This window comes from Aethalodelphis obliquidens, unplaced genomic scaffold (genome assembly GCF_003676395.1).
Source record: "Aethalodelphis obliquidens isolate GAN/ISIS:26980383/991018 unplaced genomic scaffold, ASM367639v1 scaffold35, whole genome shotgun sequence".
Lineage (NCBI taxonomy): Eukaryota > Metazoa > Chordata > Mammalia > Artiodactyla > Delphinidae > Aethalodelphis > Aethalodelphis obliquidens.
Window position 1 is genome coordinate 18,706,790 of NW_020837979.1, and position 19,656 is coordinate 18,726,445.

General features: G+C 37.6%; 1 protein-coding gene across 6 annotated transcripts in view; it reads right to left on the reverse strand.

Moving 5' to 3' along the window:
- Positions 1-5,696: 5,696 nt before the first annotated feature.
- The window catches only part of CTNNA2 (catenin alpha 2), a 1,197,048-nt gene continuing 1,183,088 nt past the window's right edge, over positions 5,697-19,656 (reverse strand). For 4 of the 6 annotated variants that reach the window (XM_027129221.1, XM_027129219.1, XM_027129216.1 and 1 more), the window contains one exon: positions 5,697-6,959. In XM_027129221.1, the coding sequence (XP_026985022.1) occupies positions 6,672-6,959 (288 nt within the window). In that variant the 3' untranslated portion in view covers positions 5,697-6,671. The remainder of the gene's footprint in view (positions 6,960-19,656) is intronic. The other 2 variants (XM_027129218.1, XM_027129217.1) reach the window with 1 other exon arrangement.

Sequence of the window (19,656 nt, forward strand, 5' to 3'; positions counted from 1 at the left end):
TGGAATGTCTTTGATTACTCATTCAATATCCTTATTGGTTATGGGTCTGTTCAAATTTTCAATTTCTTCATGCTTCAGTATTCTTAGGTTGTGTGTTTTTAGGACCTTATCCACTTCATCTAGGTTATTCAATCTATTGGGGTACAGTTGTTCTACAGTTGTTTATATTGAAGTATAGTTGATTAAGAATATTATATTAGTTTCTGATGTACAACTTAGTGATCTAATATTTTTATAGGTTATATGCCATTCACATTTATTACAAAATAATGGTTATACTTCCCTGTGCTGTACAATATATCCTTGTTGCTTATTTATTGTGTACATAGTAGTTTGTGTCTCTTAATCCCATACCTATATCTCATCTATCCCCCCTTTCCTCTCCCAACTTGTAACCATGAGTTTGTTTTCTATATCTGTGAGTCTATTTCTGTTTTAATGTATGCATGCATTTTATTTTTTCAATTCCACATATAAGTGTTAAAATGAGTATTTGTCTTTCTCTTATTTCATGAAGCAAAATACTCTTTAGGTCCACCCATGTTGTTGCAAATGGCAGGATTTCATACATTTTTTTTTTTTTTTTTTTTTTTTGCAGTACGCGGGCCTCTCACTGTTATGGTCTCTCCCGTTGCAGAGCACAGGCTCCAAACACACAGGCTCAGTGGCCATGGCTCACAGGCCTAGCTATTCCATGGCATGTGGGATCTTCCCGGACTGGGGCACGAACCCATGTCTGCTGCATCAGCAGATGGACTCTCACCCGCTGTGTCACCAGGGAAACCCAAGATTTCATACTTTTTATGGTTGAGTAATATTCCAGTGTGTGTGTGTGTGTGTGTGTGTGTGTGTGTATTTTTTTTCTTTATCCATTTATTTGTTGATGGAGACTTCACTTACTTCCATATCTTGGCTATTGTAAGTAATGCTGCTATGAATATTGGGGTACATGTATATTTTTGAATCACTGTATTCATTTTCTTTGGATATATACCCAGGAATGAAATTGTTGGATCATACAGTAGTTCTATTTTTAGGTTTTTGAGGAAGCTCCATACTGTTCTCCATAGTGGCTGCACCATTTTATAATCCTACCAACAGTATGCTAGGGTTCCCTTTTCTTCACATACTCACCAACACTTGCTATTTGTAGACATTTTGATGGTAGCCATTTTGACAGGTGTAAGGTGATATCTTATTGTAATTTTGATTTACATTTCTCTGATGATTAGCAATGTTGAGCATTTTTTCATGTGCATGTTGGCCATCTGTGTATCTTCTTTTAAAAATGTCTATTCAGGTCTTCTGCACATTTTAATTGGGTTCTTTTTTCTGATATTGAGTCATATAAGCTATATATGTTTTTTATATTCTTTATTGATCATATCATTCTCAAATATTTTCTCCCTTTCAGCAGGTTGCCTTTTGTTTTGTCAATGATTTCTTTGCTGTGCAAAAGCTTTTAAGTTTAGGTCCCATTTATTTTTGCTTTTGTTTCTTTTGTCTTAGGAGACAGATCCAAAAAATATTGCTACTATTTATGTCAAAGAGTGTTCTGCCTATGTTCTCTTCTAGGATGTTTATAGTTTTAGGTTTTACATTTAGGTCTTTAATCCATTTTGAATTATTTTTTTTATATATGAGGTGAGGAAAAGTTCTAATCTCATCCTTTTACATGTAGCTATCCAGTTTTCCCAGCACAACTTACTGAAGCGATTGTCTTTTCTCCATTGTATAATTTTGCCTCCTTTGTCACAGATTAATGACCCTAACTGTGTGGGTTTATTTCTGGGTTCTCTATTCTGTTCCATCCATCTATGTGTCTGGTATTAGGATAGCCACTCTTGCCTTCCTTTGGTTATTATTTGCATGGAATATTTTTCCCATCCTTCCACTTTCAACTGATATATTTCTTTAGATCTGATGCGAGTCACTTGTAGACAACATATAGTTGGGCATTTGAAAACACAGCCACCTCTGTCAGTCTTTACAGACTGGCTCTGTAAAGGGAAAGGTCTTCACTAATCAACCTAGCATAAATGCTTATAGTCTTTTCAGGCCTTTCTAAGCATGCCTGCTCCCTGGGCATGTGTGCGTGTTTTTCCCACCCAATATCCCCAGTTGTATGGTTTCCTTTAAATGTCTTATGTTCCCTAACAGTCTCATCTCTGCTTCTTCTCAGAGTCTTAAATGCTCTATTGTATTCCTCTGCCCATAATTTCTTGCCCCCAATAGCTCACAGGTTTGTAGCCCCCCTACAGCTCTTAGATGCCATGGTGACTGCCACTGCTTTCAGTCGGCTCCAACCTGATATCCAAACTATGCCACCATTTCCACCATAGCTCCTTATTAGACAAAACAGTAACCAGTCACTTAGGAAGCTGCAGACAAGCCAGAACAATGCAAACAAGTTTGACTCTTTTTTTTTTCCATTGCATGGGAGGAACCGGAAATTGGACAGCTTCTTCCTCATGCTTTGCCAGGGAAGAGGCAAGATATGGGTGAGCAAAGATACCCCCAAATTTCCTTCCATAATAAGTGTGACTTTATCTTGGTTAAACATTTGTTTGGCTACTACAAATCTGTAACTGGTTTCTATATTTCCTACAAAGCTACTTCAGTTGGTGTTTTGTTGTTTACTTTGTGTTTTCATGGACGAACAAGGGCCTGGAGCTTCCTAGTCCACCACTTGCTGTTGGCACTTTTAGGCACTAGCGTTAAAAAAAAAAAAATCATTAGCGGCCTTCTGTAGTTAACCACTTCCTTTCATTACCTTTAAAAATTCCACATTCTTCAAGTGGAGAGTAAGTACTGACCTCTTTTATTTGGTTAGTAGGCAATGACACAGCAACAGAGATCAAATGACTTATTATCTACTACCAGCAAATTTAGTGACTACAATTTATCAAATCACAATATTTTGAAGGCTTATTTTTCTTGACTCAGCTGTACACAGTATTTTATAAATCTTTATACTTCTAGTGTCTGAAAGTTTCCCTACCTGTAACTGATGCTCAAAAATGACGATGTAGTCATAATGACACATATAGCCAGTTTATCCATGAGTTAAGCCATGATCCAACTGATTATAAAAGTTGACTTCTAAAATTAAAATTGGCTTCACATTCTTCAACACTTAGTGGAGGAAAAACTAGAGATCTTCTGAAGGTAACCTATGTTTCCCTGGATATTTTAGGTCCTTAGAAGAATATAAAGATTTTATCTTTTGAACCATCAATCCTAGCAAAAAGGAAGTTGAGATTTATTTAGTTTCCACCCATCAGGAATATTGATCATCCATTATTCCAAGGTGCTACTTTTGTAGGAAATACCCCATGTAACTCCATTTGCTTGGGATTAATTACCTATTCCTTGTCTTTTCAAATATACCATATATTTGGTTTGTTCTAACCCATGTTCACATACTATTTTGTAGATATTTTTCGGTTTTCTGACTCTTTAGTCTCCCTGAATAAATTATATAGTACTTTAATCATTCTTACTCCACATCTAGTTATTCAAGGAGTAACTGCATTTTTTTCTTACATTTCTATCACATACGTCCCTTTTAACTAATACTAGTTAGCCCCTTTCAGGTTTCACCTCCTCATAGATTATCAGTTTCATCTTATGTAGGAACTGCTTGCTTGTGTCACCATTCCACTTAAAAACTCCACATTTCCTGTTGATAGTGGTCACACTCCTTCATGGCCCACCTTAGTCTAGCCTCATACCACATTTGCACATTTATTTTCCCCTAATCCACATTATGTTTCCTGTGACAGCACTTGTCTTCAGACCTTAAAATATGCTGTTCTTTTTTCCTTGAATGCTTACTCCAGTCATCCCCCTTACCAAATGTATTCATTTATACATTTCATTCATGTAGAATATATTTAATTATTGTTTCCTCATTTCCAAATCCTATCTCTTCCATTAATCCTTCCCCAAATACTTTAGTTCCCAATGTGTTTTGACAATTTTTGAACTACACAGTAGTCATTTTTTTTACCTTCTTCATTTGTCACATTGAATATGATTTCACGACATATTTACTTATCATTTTCTGTCTGTATCCTATGTTCCCAGCTAGACTGTATTTTCTTGAGGCCAGGAAACAAACGCTAAGCTTTTTTATTGCTAAAGTGCTCTCAGCACAGTGTTGATATTTAATTATATATCTGAATAGTTATTATTCTCCTTGATCACAAGAGAAATGATGGGCAGTGATGACTTTTACTCAGTAAACTTTGGTAAAATAAATAAAATCAAGGACTGATTTCCAGAAACCACACACATAAAACATTGCTCACACTCATGTATTAAAACATTTAACTCGGGCTTCCCTGGTGGTGCAGTGGTTGAGAGTCCGCCTGCCGATGCAGGGGACACGGGTTCGTGCCCCTGTCCGGAAGATCCCACATGCCGCGGAGCGGCTGGGCCCGTGAGCCATGGCCGCTGAGCCTGCGCGTCCGGAGCCTGTGCTCCGCAACGGGAGAGGCCACAACAGTGAGAGGCCCGCGTAGCGCAAAAAAAAAATTTAACTCAAATTTAAGGGCAAAGTCAATGACATTCTCTAGATGCTCCTCTGATGCCTGCTGACTATTTTTCAGGATTTGCCAAGAAGCCTTTGAATTTTAAAAGTTTCTTGGCTAGTCTGAAGAATACTTTCAACCCATTAAATCACAGAATGCATAAACCCAGAGAGTTACGCAATGTTACCAATAAGTGCACACAGTGGTGTGCTCAACTTAGGACCTGGCTCAGAGGACGCATTCCATAAATAGTTGTGACAATGTCAATAGTTGCCTTTCTCAGTGTTTACACAAATTAAGGGAGCAGGGTAGTTGAAATAGTGGTTTAATGATTAGTGTTGAAAATCACTCTACAGCTTTTATCGTGGCTTCTCCATCCATAGATCATTCTCAGCCTGAGTGGTGTTTTCATCATGGGGTGGTGGTGAGAAGTGATTTGAGCAGAACCATCTCTAAATAACATTTTGGACTGTTTCTTCTTCCACAACTTCTCAGTCTCTTCTCTTTGGGACTTTGTACCTAAGCTGACACAAAGCATAGGTGTCCATGTCTCCCAATATGTTATCACATTGCTAAGAAATGCACACGTTTTACCAGAAGTCTTCTGGAGACATACTATAACTTGCAAACTTGTAGAGATCATTCAAATGGGAGGAGTTTCGAGAACTCAAATGAATATTAGTTTTTTTATTTCCTCACTCCTCAAGTTATAGCTGAAAGACTACAGCCCACTCTTTCTTAGTAATGGGACATAGACCCTCTTTTTTACAGTATATATAAAAAATGAATGAATGAATAAAATATTGAAATGAATAAAATATTTTGAAATTAATGGACCTCTCTCTCTCTCTCTCTCTCTCTCTCTCTCTATATATATATATATATATATATATATATATATATATTTATTTATTTATTTATTTATTTATTCAGTTTCTCTCTGAGAACACATTAAGTTTCTTAAGTTTAGCCCAGGGCTAAACGTGGCCCAGAAAATTCTAACACATGACTTTCTCATTTTAGATTCAGTTTGAAAGTGAATAAAAACACATGGGAAAACACACACAAAAAACAATTCCTGGACTTAAAGATATCCCAGAGTTTTCTTTACATATCACCTAGCTACTTTTACCTCCAATTTCTAAAAATGAACACAAAGCATTTTTAATCAGTTTTCAAGAAGATGAGCTAATCTTTTATAAGCATGTATTCAAAGAAGGAAAGCATTCTTCAGATGTCAAGATTAAATGTGTTTATTTCGAGTTAGTGGATACAATGGTATATTAGATACCAGCACTCCAAGCTACACCTATGTATTTGCCTCTAAATCTTCACACACTGTCAGTTTCCATTCCTCTAACATTCCATCACTGGGCTTCCTATTTCTAGCAAAATCATAGTTCAAATTTTTAAAAAAGTAAAAGCAAGATGATCACCACATTGTGCTTCCAGTGCCCCCAGAAGGATAATAATTGTTTTAAATAAAAGTTTATGTTTTCAGTAAAGGGGGAAATTGATAACATGAGCACTAGTAATGGCACGACTAGGAGAGAAAGAACAGAATACAGATTAAAAGAAACATTTTCGGCTGGACGAGTTAGTTTCCCCTTAGTAAAAACTCCACATAATATCATCGATATGATGTCAACGTTAAATTGCTCAATTTGTGGGCCACACACTTAAGCATATTGGCTAGTACACTTTTGCACTGAAACAGAAGCAATACAAGCTTTATGTTCTACCATTACACTTCCAGATTTTTCACTTATTAATATACCTGCCAACTTAATGATTCTTGCATGCATTAGAGTTTGCTTTTGTAGAGTTAAGTTTATTTTCCCCATCCCTCCCGCTCCCATAAACATTGCAATGTGAACTCTTTGCCCAATTTTACTAGAATGTTGCAAAGGACAGCTCTGTGCCACCTTGGGACAGGAACTCCCTGTCCCCTCCCTGGGCTACAGATGGATCAGCACTATTGATCACATCTCATCTTACATGCAAACAGACACTGCTCCCTTAGTTCCCCATGCCAGAGGCATATGAGTCAGCAGGTATACATACAAAAATGGAATTAAAAAGAAAAGAATAGAAAAGGAAAAGAAAGAAAAAGCTTTCTTGTTAAAGCCTATCGTCCTAGAAGGAATCCATTGCTTTGAATTCACTTAAAGCCTGTACAGGCGAAATGTGTTTCTTCTGAGAACCTCGTCTAACTCGTGTCTGGAATTCTTCAGGCTTTTCTCTCTTCACAAGGGGCTTCTTCTCTGGAGCCTTCATCTTCCAAGACACAACAGGTGAGTTGACAGCTGCTGTCCCATAGACCTTCTGATATTTTGTTGAGGCCACATAAGATGCTTTCACCGTGAGGACAACAGCATTCATCAGATTTTTAGCTGCCTGGATGAGCGATGTGGCACTGTCCAGCTGGAGTGGAAGAAGAATGAAATATACTTGGGTTAGCCAAGGCACAACATTCAGAAGATGGAGGTGCAATTTCTCAGTTAAAACAATGTTGTGTTTATGCAAGTATACAGTATTGCCGAAAAAGGAGCAGATTGTTACATGATAAGGAGAATAGGTTACAAAGCAGTCACCTGTCTTCTAGCCCTAATCCCAAAAGAAAAAGAAAAAATAGAGGATACTCGACGATATGCAGTTTTCTAAAATCCCAGTACCTCGAAAGACAAAACCCTCCTTTTGGCATGTAAGAATTCCAACATAACAAAAGTTTTCCAAAGGGGAACAGGTCATGTTATTGCATTAGGCTGATTGGTAATAATGACAATTATTTGAAAAGCATTTGGCAGGCACTAACGAATAAAACGTTATAAGGGGTTTTATGGCTCTCTCAGTGGAAGTATCTATTTGTAGACTATTTCTCCATCTTGAGCTCAGAATTGGTAGGGATGCAGGCAGCTAAGCAGAGGAATACGTCCATGGGTGCGCTGACTTTTTACTTAGGTGTTTATTGTGCTGCGGTACCTGACTATTCCCAGGTCTTAAATATACCTCATATAAAACATCAACAGTTGTGTCAGGCTTGCATAGGTCAAAGAACATTCAATGAGACCCCCTTATCCATGCGCTAATGAAATATTGATTTCTTACGATGTGCCAAATGCTATTTTAAGAACTTGTTTCCCCACTTAACTCTCACAACGACCCTGTGACGGAGGTATTACTGTCATTGCCATTATATGGTGAGAGATCTGGTGCATGCAGAGGTCCAGCAATTTTCACAGGTTTATACAGCTTAAGTGATGGGGTCCTTAAAGACTGTACTACTGTGCCATACTGCCACCCTATTGTGTAGAATGGCTTTAAAATTGCTAAGACCAGTCACAACTTAGAGCAGAGTAGGTGTAGAAGTTCATCTCCAGACTCCAAGACCAGGTATTTTTCAAGTTACCTCTTTTCTGCTTTTAACCAGTTAGGCAGTGTGTTATAGATTGTATACTAGACCGTTCGATAACTGTTTCAAACTCCTGGACCACAAAAGCTGGAAAAGTTCAAAACTGCATTTCTCAGACCCCCTTTCAGCCAGGATTCTACATGTCACCTAGTGAAAGGAAAGAATTAACAGCTGGACTGCAAATATTACTCCAGCCTCAGGGATGCCTGAATGTAGTCTGTTCATTAAACCTGTAATAGTAACTAAGGAAATATATCCATTGCAGTTAAATGAGGGATCCAAGAATGTTCCTAAGTAATGTGCTCCTAGTTGCTGAGATTGTTCATTGTATAACTTGTAATCGGTGTAGCTATATTAGAGAATAGGAACTAGGCGTACAACCTTCTGGGTATGAAGTAATTAACAGTGTTATGCCCAGTGACCCCAAACACAGTGACTCCACTAATGTGATGTGACCTGATTTCACTTAACTTGTCATTTCTTGTGACCAAAGCAAGTCCCAAGCAGTGACTGGGGACATCAGAAGTTATATCTAAAGCTAGGGGCAGGACAGGAATAAAGACGCAGACATAGAGAATGGACTTGAGAACACGGGGAGGAGGAAGGGTAAGCTGGGACAAAGTGAGAGAGTGGCATGGACATATATACACTACCAAATGTAAAATAGATAGCTAGTGGGAAGCAGCTGCATAACACAGGGAGATCAGCTTGGTTCTTTGTGACCACCTAGAAGGGTGGGATAGGGAGGATGGGAGGGAGACACAAGAGAGAGGAGATATGGGGATATATGTATATGTACAGTTGATTCACTTGTTATAAAGCAGAAACTAACACACCATTGTAAAGCAATTATACTCCATAACATGTTAAAAAAAAGAAGTTATATCTAAAGACTCTATTATGTTGTTCTGGCTGTTATCTGTTCTACATCCTTTATTAAAGCTAAATAAACATTATTCTGAGTTTAAAAATTCTATGAGAAATGAACTCAATTCTTCTACCATAAAAAAGCTCATAAAATCAGATTATTTGAGAAAACAATGGAAGAAGCTTTCTACGTATGAATTTCTTGCAATACCATAAAACTGAGGCTTCACCACACACACACACGATTAAAAGCCAGTATTACACTGACGCCACAATAATATAGAGAAGCTGAGATTTGTGGATTAGAGCCACGACTCAATGAATATATAATTGATTGCTTCGCAAATTAAATCAACCAATTGGATAGAGTAACTAGTTATGTTACCAATTCTATTACACTGTATAAGGTGTCCATATACCAAAATAACTGTTTAACCCATAATGTTTACTTTTACAGCATAAGTTTCTAAAGTTAGCTAAGGAAAAGCAAATTCTAGATTATTCATGTTAATAGAAGGGAAAACAGGCACAGATTGGTCCAGTGATTCTCTAAGTACAGTCTCTGAACCAGCATCACCTGGGAACCTGTTAGAAATGCACTCTCTCAGGCCAATCCCCACATTTCTGAATCAAAAAAACTGGCAATCCAGGGGATTCTGATTCATGCCAAAGGTTAAGAACCACTGGATTAATGACACCCAAGGACTCTCTCAAGGCTTATTTCAACCAATGATTTCAGGACTTCCACCATCAACAAGTTTGGTAACATCACAGCTAATTATCCAACTGAATCTCACTTTTTCATCTTTCCAATTATACCCCCAGGCAGAAGTACAAATAATGAAGAAAATAGATAAGATAGCAAAATGCTGGGATGATTAGATCAGTCATAGTTTCTTTAGGAGCTAGATACCATACCCCTTGGCCAATCGACAGTTCCCTGTAAAAGTCTATAAGGTTTCAGAAAAGAGTAAAATTCGGCCATAAAGTTAGTTACTTTTGTTGTGTGCTATGGGTAAAGAGAGAGTAGAATGATATTATATCAGGGACAGTTCTGTTGATTTGCTTTGGGGTAACAGAATTAGCAGAAGTAGATTAGGGCAAGATATGTCTATTGTATTTTAAATTGTCCCCCGAAAAGCAAATCTTGGGAGAATTGAGTTGGGAGAATTGAGTGGATCCAAAAAGAAGAATTACAAATAATTTGGAGATTTTTACCACAGATTCCATTTTCAGATAGATGGTGTCTAATTCTGCTGCAAAAATATGATAGCCTGTTTCTTCTTCAGAACCCCTTTGCTCTCCCAGCCTGACACAGGAATCCTATGAATAAACCTAACACATTAGTTGACAGTGAGACAGCTCTAAATTATAAAGTCAATGATTTTGTTCAAGCCACCTGGTGGGGCAGGTACTGAATTCATGGCAGGGCAAAGCGAGGAGGTGAGGGCCAGGTAAGCCTGAACAAATATACTCCAAGGCAATAAGGCCAATCTAAAATTAATACAAAATTTGACTTCTTCTTAAAACTTGAATTCCCCAGGGATAAATTTTACCATTTGCCCTATACCCACTGTAATGATTTAGATCATTTTCAGCACAATCATAATTTGTTTTATTTAAAAATGGGTCTCCTTTATACTTGTCCAAAATAGCACTGAGACCTGGTTTCCAAGTGGCACATCTTGCTAAAAATTCACTTCCTAAAGAAAATACATTAAAAAGAGTAAAGCTACATGGAAAGAAGATTTTTAAATGGAAAGTTTAAGAAAACTTATTTCACATAATTGTGCTCTATTTTGTGGTGTATACTGTAACTAGGGCATTTTCAAACAAGACGTGTTAATGAAATTCTAATAATATTAATACCCAACATTACTTGAGCACTTACTAGGTGCTTGGCATTGCCTTAGTCCTTTTAATTAATTTGCATGACTCAAGTTTCAAAAATCCTTGTAGTAGAAACTGTTACCCCCATTTTAAAGATGAGAAAAGGAAAGCTTAGAGAGGTAGGATAACTTGTCCCTGTAGTAACTGGCAAAGTAGGAATTAAGACCTGTACTCTCTCTCTCCAAAGCCCAATATCTGAACCACTACATTGCATTACTTCTCTGAAGCATCATTTAGTCTCTGGGGTCTTGTTTTTCAGTGACTAACTATCATTCGAAATGAACTGATCTCAATTATTAACTCTGTCTGGGCATCCTATAAACATCATGACTAAGTATAGTGAGAGCGTCCATCGCACCTGGTCTGTGATTTTTAGTCTCATCCTCAGAGCCTGAATTCTTTCTAACTAAATCTCCTGGCTTGGGATGTGCTACTGCCCAGCAATCCTTCCTGGCCTTTTGACTGGTCTCCTGGCTTGGATGCACCTTGACGGCAGCAGTTCCTGGGATCCGATCCCTGCAGATTTTTCTTGTACTTGCTCTGTTTCTATGAAGTACATTCAATATACAGCAGTAATGACTGCTGTATATTGTTGTACCCTCAGGTGGGGCTCAGCTACTCTGGTTAGTGTCCTAAGCCTTTATCTGGGCTGGTCTTGCTAGCTTAAATAAGTCTCAAAGGTGGACTGTCGCCAGACATTCCTCAAGCTGGCTTGCATATACACTGAGTAGACTTATCCACAGAAAGAGACTTGTATCTTTTCCTGCTCAAGGGCCTTTCTATTCCTATGAGGCAGCCCATTAAATTCTTATATCAAGTCTAAGAGAAGTGGCTACTTAATTTAAAAAAATAATAATAATAGCTTACATTTAGCAAATGTTACCATGAGCCAGTCTCTGGACTAACTTCTCAAGTTTCCTTTCTCTCATTCAATCTCACATCCACCCCTCAGACAGGGAATACTATTATGCTCAGCTAAGTGGGAAAGCCAAGATTTAAACCCAGGAAGCCTAACTTCAGAGCCCATGCTCTAACCATTGCTCTATGATGCTTCTCAGTGTCGAGCATGGCAGACGAATCCATAGTCCCCAAATTTATCAAGCTGTACTAGATTAATTCTCTCTATTCTATTCCATAGGTGTCTGCTGTCCCTAACCACGGAAATTAGGCTTCTCCTAATTCTGTCACTATTCTTTTTAAAATATCAAAGTACTATTTTAAAAAGGCAACAGATGTTTCCTCACATCTTGTTCTATTACAGTCCATGAAAAGCAAATAAGGGCGGGAGAGCTGTTTTACAGCCAATTCTATAGGGTTTTTCTGGCTCTTTTTCTGCCTCTATTACCACTCTCTTCTTCTTAACCTCACTTAACTTCTAATAGACAGATTTCTCTTTCCCTACACTTTCCTCATTTTGCGTTTTGAGTAGAGAGAAATACTAGAGGAAAGACTTCCTGAAATGTGATTCTTCCATTAATTGATATTTGTGCTGCTTAATTCCTTATGAATTGTGAAAAGTGCTTACAATGACTCAAAATTTACAGGATCATCTGAAGATTTCTGAAACACCATGTCATTATGTTTCATGCTATTTCATTAACATGGGGATTATACTGCAAGAGGTGTTCAGTTCCAATAGAAATAGAATTTGACAGAAATGTGACTGCATGACTCAAACCACACTCTTTCAAATGAAAGTGCAACTGCATTTCTTGAAACACCAAATTGTCATTTACTCTCTACCCTACAGTCTATCCCTCTATTTTTCTACTACTTTTCTAATGGGTTAAATAGAACGTTGGTCATGCCTGGATGGTTAAGAATGCTGAAGAAGGACAATTCTGAAATTCCTAGCTAGTACAATTTGGTATATATGGATGTATTCATCCAGGTGATAGAATAAGTGGGAAGCTGAAGTGCTGAACTGTTGAGTTTAACTTTGGACATAGTGAGGTGTGTGTGTGCTACACGTAGGTAGAGTGAGTTACCAAAGGAAGAGTTGAAATTCTGTGAGTGAAATTCAGGGAGCAAGAGGTAAGAAACCATGTTTTGTTTATATTGGTCTTTCCGGTTCTGCATACAGTAAGTATATAATTTATGTCAATTTCTGTCTGATTTTTTCTTCCTTTCACATTTCGTATTTAGTGTTTCTACAGAGAGAGCTAATAGAATGTGGAATGAGATATTAAACCCATATTCTTCCCACAGGTCAAAAAGTCCAATAAATCTACTAAAATTTTTCTCTGCATTATACTTTCAAGATCAAAATCAATATTCTTTTAATAATCTAAGACATAACATCATCAAGAAATATCTTAACTATTCCCTTGACAGCCAAGGCTACTTTCGATTCTGTTAGGTAATTAGCAATCCTTCACCCTTGATAATAATGGTGATCCTCCTGGGGCTAACCAGCAATAAAGCTAATGCAGTTTAGATTTAACAACTGGCTTTAAAAAAACACCCTCACCCCAAATAAAAAAAAAAATACCATTGTCAAAAGTGCAAAGTAATCTGAAAGAGGTGGAGAGAAATGCATTGGATTAACCACATATGACATAGTGAACATCTTAGGATGTTAATTTGTGAGGGTCAGGAATATAATTAGAGAAGAGAATTAGGATTTCACTGTGCTCCACATTAATCCATTTAAAATATGCATGTAGAGATAGAAATATAACCTGGAAATGAATCTATTTCCAAAAAGCTGATTATCTATTACCACAAAATAATGAACCATAAATGGTAGTTCATGCAAATCCCAAGTACAAAGCAATCCGTCCTTGCATTAAAAATAATGCAAATGTCATTGGACTACTGGGTAATCTAAATTGAATAAAATAAACCAAATCATTTTGAAGGTGATTTTGAAATATAAAAGCCAAGGAGTGATTACCCTGAAAAGCTTAGAAGTGCCTGGGAACAGTAACCTAGTCCCATTTGGGCCTAGGCTCTTTTATTCTAATTTTCTCAAATAATAACTCATAGTGTTAATGACTTTGAGAATGCTAAACTGGGTAGAGTCCATTTTAACCATGTGCAAGATCTTTTAATGGGACTAACTTAGTGTTTAACATATAAGAACAAGAAATATTTTAATGGACCTACACTATACATATTCAGGGCTGGGGTAGTGTTTTGAGGGGAGGAAGTTGTGCTGGAAGAATTGATAATAAATGGAAAGTAAATAAATACCCTGAGAAAACTGGAATCTCTCTATTGGAGCTGGCCATTTATTTATATTTAAACAGTTATCTCTCCAAAAGGAGTCACAAATTACCTGCAGGAAAAAAAAAAAAAAAAGAGACTTTGCTACAAGTCAGTTTTGCTGTTAATGAATGGGAGGTTAGAAACCCACAGCATTGCAGCCTATTATCTGCCAAGAAGAACATTTCATGTTTGAAAAATCCACGAGGATTTGAAGAGATATTTGATCCCCTTAGAAACTGTGATACATTTGAAATACCTTGAAATATCTCCCTACATTTTCCAGAGTCTATATCAATAACACTTTTATAAAATGCTAGCAAGTCCAGGGTAATAAATAACTGAAGCAAACAAAGATATGGTGAAAAGGTTCGGCCTAATCACATATTTCCCCACTTCATGGATGTTTACATGAATACAAAAAAGATTATTCCTGTGTGGTAAACCCTCATTTCAGTGTCCTAGTCTACACACTCTCCCTCATCAAACATCAACAATGAAATAAATTAGCAAAGCTGAATTCCTTCTTGTTAAGACAGTGACAGTGGTGAACATAGGGCAGCAATTTGCACTCACCCCTATGGTGTCCATGGCAGGCATTACTAATCAATCACAGCACCTTGCTCCTTGAGAATATGCTCAGTGGCATTAGAAAGGAAACTTCTTTACCTCCCTCCTCCAAGAGGTCATATTTTGAAAAAGTTGTCAAAAACAACTTGATATAGTTTATAACACAGATACTTCTATATTTAAATTGTTTAATACTTTCTGTTACTACCAATCAACCTCGAACAAGTATTTTTTTTATTTAAATGATGCAGCATTTAATCTTTTTTCCCATAGCTAACTTTAAGGGACAAATTGTGAATTTGTACTGACACCACAGTATGAGTTGCTACTTAATGAAATAATTAAGCTGAAGACATAAGTATGAACAGAAGTACAAAGCATTTTGGGGATGATTTTAAATCAGAGGGTAAAAATTAGCTGAATATACTAACAAGTATGACGTCTGAAGTGAAAATGACCATCACAGATATGGCTGTGATGATCGTTAAAACAAAAAATAAACTGCATTAAATCTATTAATATTAGAACATGTACTAATCCTTGATAACTGAAAGCAAGAATACTGTAGGCTAACTCCTGAAGAGTTGGCTTAATCCCAAGGGTGTTCCCATTTGATTACAGGATCTTGAAAAGTAAATGTTTTTCAACTTTAAGTAGTGGCTCAATCACAGCAGAAAGGAGGAGAAAAGGTCTGTTATTTTTTCTGCAGGGATTCCTTGAGTGCTGCCAGGGAGGCAGCTGGTGCTCTCCCAAGGCTGAAGGCCAGTTGTTGGGAAATATGTCTGTAATGGCTCAAGATGAAGTTGGCAAAGGCCTTAGCAGACAAGCACTGCAATCTCAGCCAGGCTTAAAAAAAAAAAGCTCCAGTGTTGCTGAGAAATTTACCAATGGTTCTCAGGTAACTTTCTCAACTGGACATATTTGTGTTTTCCTTTCTAATTCATTGAGGTAGGTAGTACTTCTTAGTCAGCCAGTCCACTGATTAACTGTCTTCATTTGCATTTTTTCAATTATAGGTAAGTAAACCTTGGGGATTCCCATGAAGGCTTAATTACAGTCAACAAATTTCTTAAATATGGCTTAGAGCCATTTTTTTTCTCACCATTTAAAGCAGAACAGTTTTTGCTCAACCCCAAACAAGGCATTTTTGCTAACCTTGGAATCCCAAGGAGAAATGGGAGTATTGGGACGTGTTACCCCTTGGAAAGTTATGAACAGGCATCTCTATTCCTCCAGGAAATCCCCACCTCCCTTTTCTATATTTCTGCCTTCTCATACTGTTCCTTTTCCTACACATCAGGATCTCCTGGCCCAGAGGTTTTCTCTGGGTTGTTTTCACATAACAACAGAAGCATAGGAAATAAATCCAACAAGAGACCATGCGCCAGTGGATATATATATATATATATATATATATATAAAACAAACTGGGAGATATTCCTGGGTAGGAATGTCTTTATGTCACATACATATTCCATGCATTGATTGTTGATTTTGTCATCTCTGATCATGAGAATCATCTTGTCTTCATCAACCAAGGCTCAGACTTTCAAAGGGCTACAGCTCCTTTTTGCCTTCCGTATGGGGCAGCCAGCTAGCAGAAGGTCACCACATTTGATCCCTTTATTTCCCTCATTCTCCCGCACTATTCTGCATTACCATTACTGGGAGGCAAATTTAAGACAAGCCACTGCCCAAGAATCCAAGAGAAATATGTCTTCACAAAATGAATCAAAGAGCCACCAATGGGCCCAGTACTCTCAGAAATGCTGAACTTTGCATGGTCATGGTATATTTGTTGATAAGTGATAAAGGCCATTTAACACCTTACAAAACAGCTCCTAGGCTCCAGAATACAATGTGCAACTACTAAGTGAAGAATAGATCCAAAGAGTCAAGGACCACAGGTTTGGGTGCTGGTTGATGGAGGGTTGTGCCTGGGAAGGGAGCATAATCTGGAAGCCTGGATTATTCTTCACCATCTGTTCACTCCTCTCCACATTCAATCACTAACAGTTGTATCATGTGGCATTATTCATATGTTGGGGAAACTAAACTCCCATCCAGCCCATAACTCTCTTCTCATCAGGTGTGTGGAAAGAGCTAGTCAAAGCCTCTGTTGCTACCTGAATCCTGGATGAAGAGAGTAAAGAGCAGCAGAAGAGACCCCTTCCCGAAGGAGTGTTTGCTACCCCTCCTCAGGATTCTAGTACCCTCTTTCCACCCCATTCTTCCAAGTCCTGTACATTCTCTCCCCTCTGGCAATGCATTCTTACATTTCATGCTCCACTTCCAACTCTCCCTGTTACTCCATCCTGTTTTATCTTTTCCTCTCTTACAGTGAAGAAAAGCTTGGATTTTGGACTTTGGACTCAAAACCTGAGCTCAAACCTGATGGGTCTAATCACTGGCTATGTGATCTTGGGAGAGCTACTTAACCTAGCTCTACCTGAAACTCTTTCTTATCTTTCTCTAAAGTAAAAGTGAAAAAAAGCACTTTCTAGGATTATTAAGTATTAAATGAGATAATACCCTTGAAGCTGAATACCTGGCACATGGAGGCCCTTAGCAAATCATAAGCTTTTATTATTACTGTGATCCACCTTTCCTTAAATCACCGTTTGAGTCTTTTTAAAAAGCGTCTTTTTAAAATCATATTTTTCATTTCCACCTCCTCCTCCTCTACTTTCTCCTCTCAAGGTTTCTCCACACCCTCCATCCACCCAATCCAGCATTTTGGACTCACTCTAACCTTCTTCTTACTGAAGCTACTGTCACCTTGGCTTGTTCTCAATGCCTGATTATTACAGTTTTAATGTTGTACTGATAAACGCATGGAGAAGTTCACAAGGAGAATAGAAAAGCACCGTAAGTTGTATCTTTTGTAGCACTACTGAATCTTTTAGATGGAGGAAAGGAGGGCTCAAGATTCAGTATAAGAAAACATGGGGGATTTATGCATGGCACCCAAAATATCTAAGAACATTTAGGGCTTATAGGGGTTGGAGAAAGACTGGATAGTTGAAAAGTCAAGATGGCTCTAGTAGGAGGTGGAGGGAAGCCAATCTGGTCCTGGAAAGTAATGTTTAAAGATCTTATTTGAGAGGCGTCAAAAGAAAGAGTATAAAATATTTTATCCAACCACATATAGGGCCTAACATTTCAAAAATTCAGGCTCTTCAAAAAAAAATCATACTCTTTGTTTTGGTTAAGATATTATTTCTAGATATTTCTTATTGAAAAGCATAATAATGTTACCTGGGAAGTTCAACAGCCTAATTAATTCAACTCTTATATTGTCGTCAGAACCCAGCTGAGAGTGTCCTAAGCTACCTCAAACACAGTTCCCTCTTCTGCACATCAAACACTGAAGATCAACCTCCCAAGCCCTGTGCTTCAACTCCATCAAAATACAGTTGGGTTTCCTAGATTTGTTTCCTAAAGTCTTAAATCCATTGTTCTATAAAATGGGATATTTTAAATTTTTAGCCCATTGGACCTAACACCTGCTGTCTTCAACTGAGATCAGCTTATCTCGTTATCTTAACCCACCAATAGACTCACAGTGTTGAATCTACATATTCTTCAGGGGTGCTTGAAAGTTTCATCCACCCAGCTTCGCAAAACATAAGCATACCAATCTTGCTGCATTTGATTATATTTTGTTCATATTTATTAACCAAATAAATTAGCAAAGGCCAGGTCTTGAAAATAGACTAACCAAAAAATCCAGGATAATTAAAAGTCAAACTATAAAGAGAGGACATTGCCTAGGCTACAGTCTGGAAAGACCAGGAGGTACCAAGAAGTAAGTCAGGTGCAAAAGAAACAAACAAACAAAACAAAATAAAACAAAAACAGAATGGGTAACCTTTAAACAAGCCATACTTGTCAATGCTCCAAGCCTTTTCCAGAAATGCCTCTTTTAGTGAAGGCAAGGATGGTTCATGTATGACATACTTGCTACCATTTCTTCATTGGTACCTTTATCAGGCACATCCAGTCAATAACAGTCCTTTGTTCTATTGATCCTAGACAAGATCTCAGAATTCTTCTCAAAACACACTGCAGTCAATCACTAGCAATTGATGAGAGTGAGCAATCAAGGTTAAACCCATTTACCATATCCACTATGGGCCTTCGAACCCTCCCCCCAAAGGCTATGCTTTGATTAGCAGGGGTATATTAATATTGTTTCTCCCTCATTAGCATATTGTTCTCCTTGTATAATTCATAAAGAATAATCTCTTAAATATAATGCAGAAAACTGATGTGAAATCTTAGACATATATGTAACTATACAAAATAATTCACTACATCAACCTAAAATTTCAACTCTTCTTCTTTTTTTTTTTTTTTTTTTTTTTGCGGTACGTGGGCCTCTCACTGCTGTGGCCTCTCCTGTTGCGGAGCACAGGCTCCGTACGTGCAGGCTCAGCAGCCATGGCTCATGGGCCTAGCCGCTCCACCATATGTGGGATCTTTCCGGACCGGGGCACGTACCCGTGTCCCCTGCATCGACAGGTGGACTCTCAACTACTGTGCCACCAGGGAAGCCCTCAACTCTTCTTTTATTACAGAAATGAGAATAAAAACAAAAAGAAATGGATATCATTATTCAAGGGCTCATAAGAGGTCTTCAGTATAATGCATCTTTTAAAGTCAGTAATTTTAATTAAATTAGTTTTAAATTTGAGCAGTTAACCCATGGCTTTTCATAATTGAATACATTTTTCTGCCTACTTTGAAACGTTCTTTGAGTAGACATAGAACAATACTCTCCAAATACTTTTCTTTTTTCCTGGCCACTACTTTTCTCATTGTGAGATGTAAACTCACTACCAGTTTCATCACATATTTAATTAATTTCCAAGTGTTCACTGTGTACATTGTCACAGATTCAGGTGAAGTTTTCCTATCTTACTTAGAACACAGTGAGTTGTAAGTACTTAACTTCCATCTGGATCTTACTTCAGGTTCTTGCAAAAGTTGTTACTTTCACAAAGACCTCTCAACATTTAGAGGATAACCTAAGCTTCTTCAGACTTCTCTTAATGACTCTTCCCAACATTCCAGAGACAGGTATGAGCTACCTGCTCTTCCCACTGTCTTCTTAGTCTCAGTTATTGACAACACAATTCTTCCAACTGTTTAGGTTAAAAACCCAGAATTTTA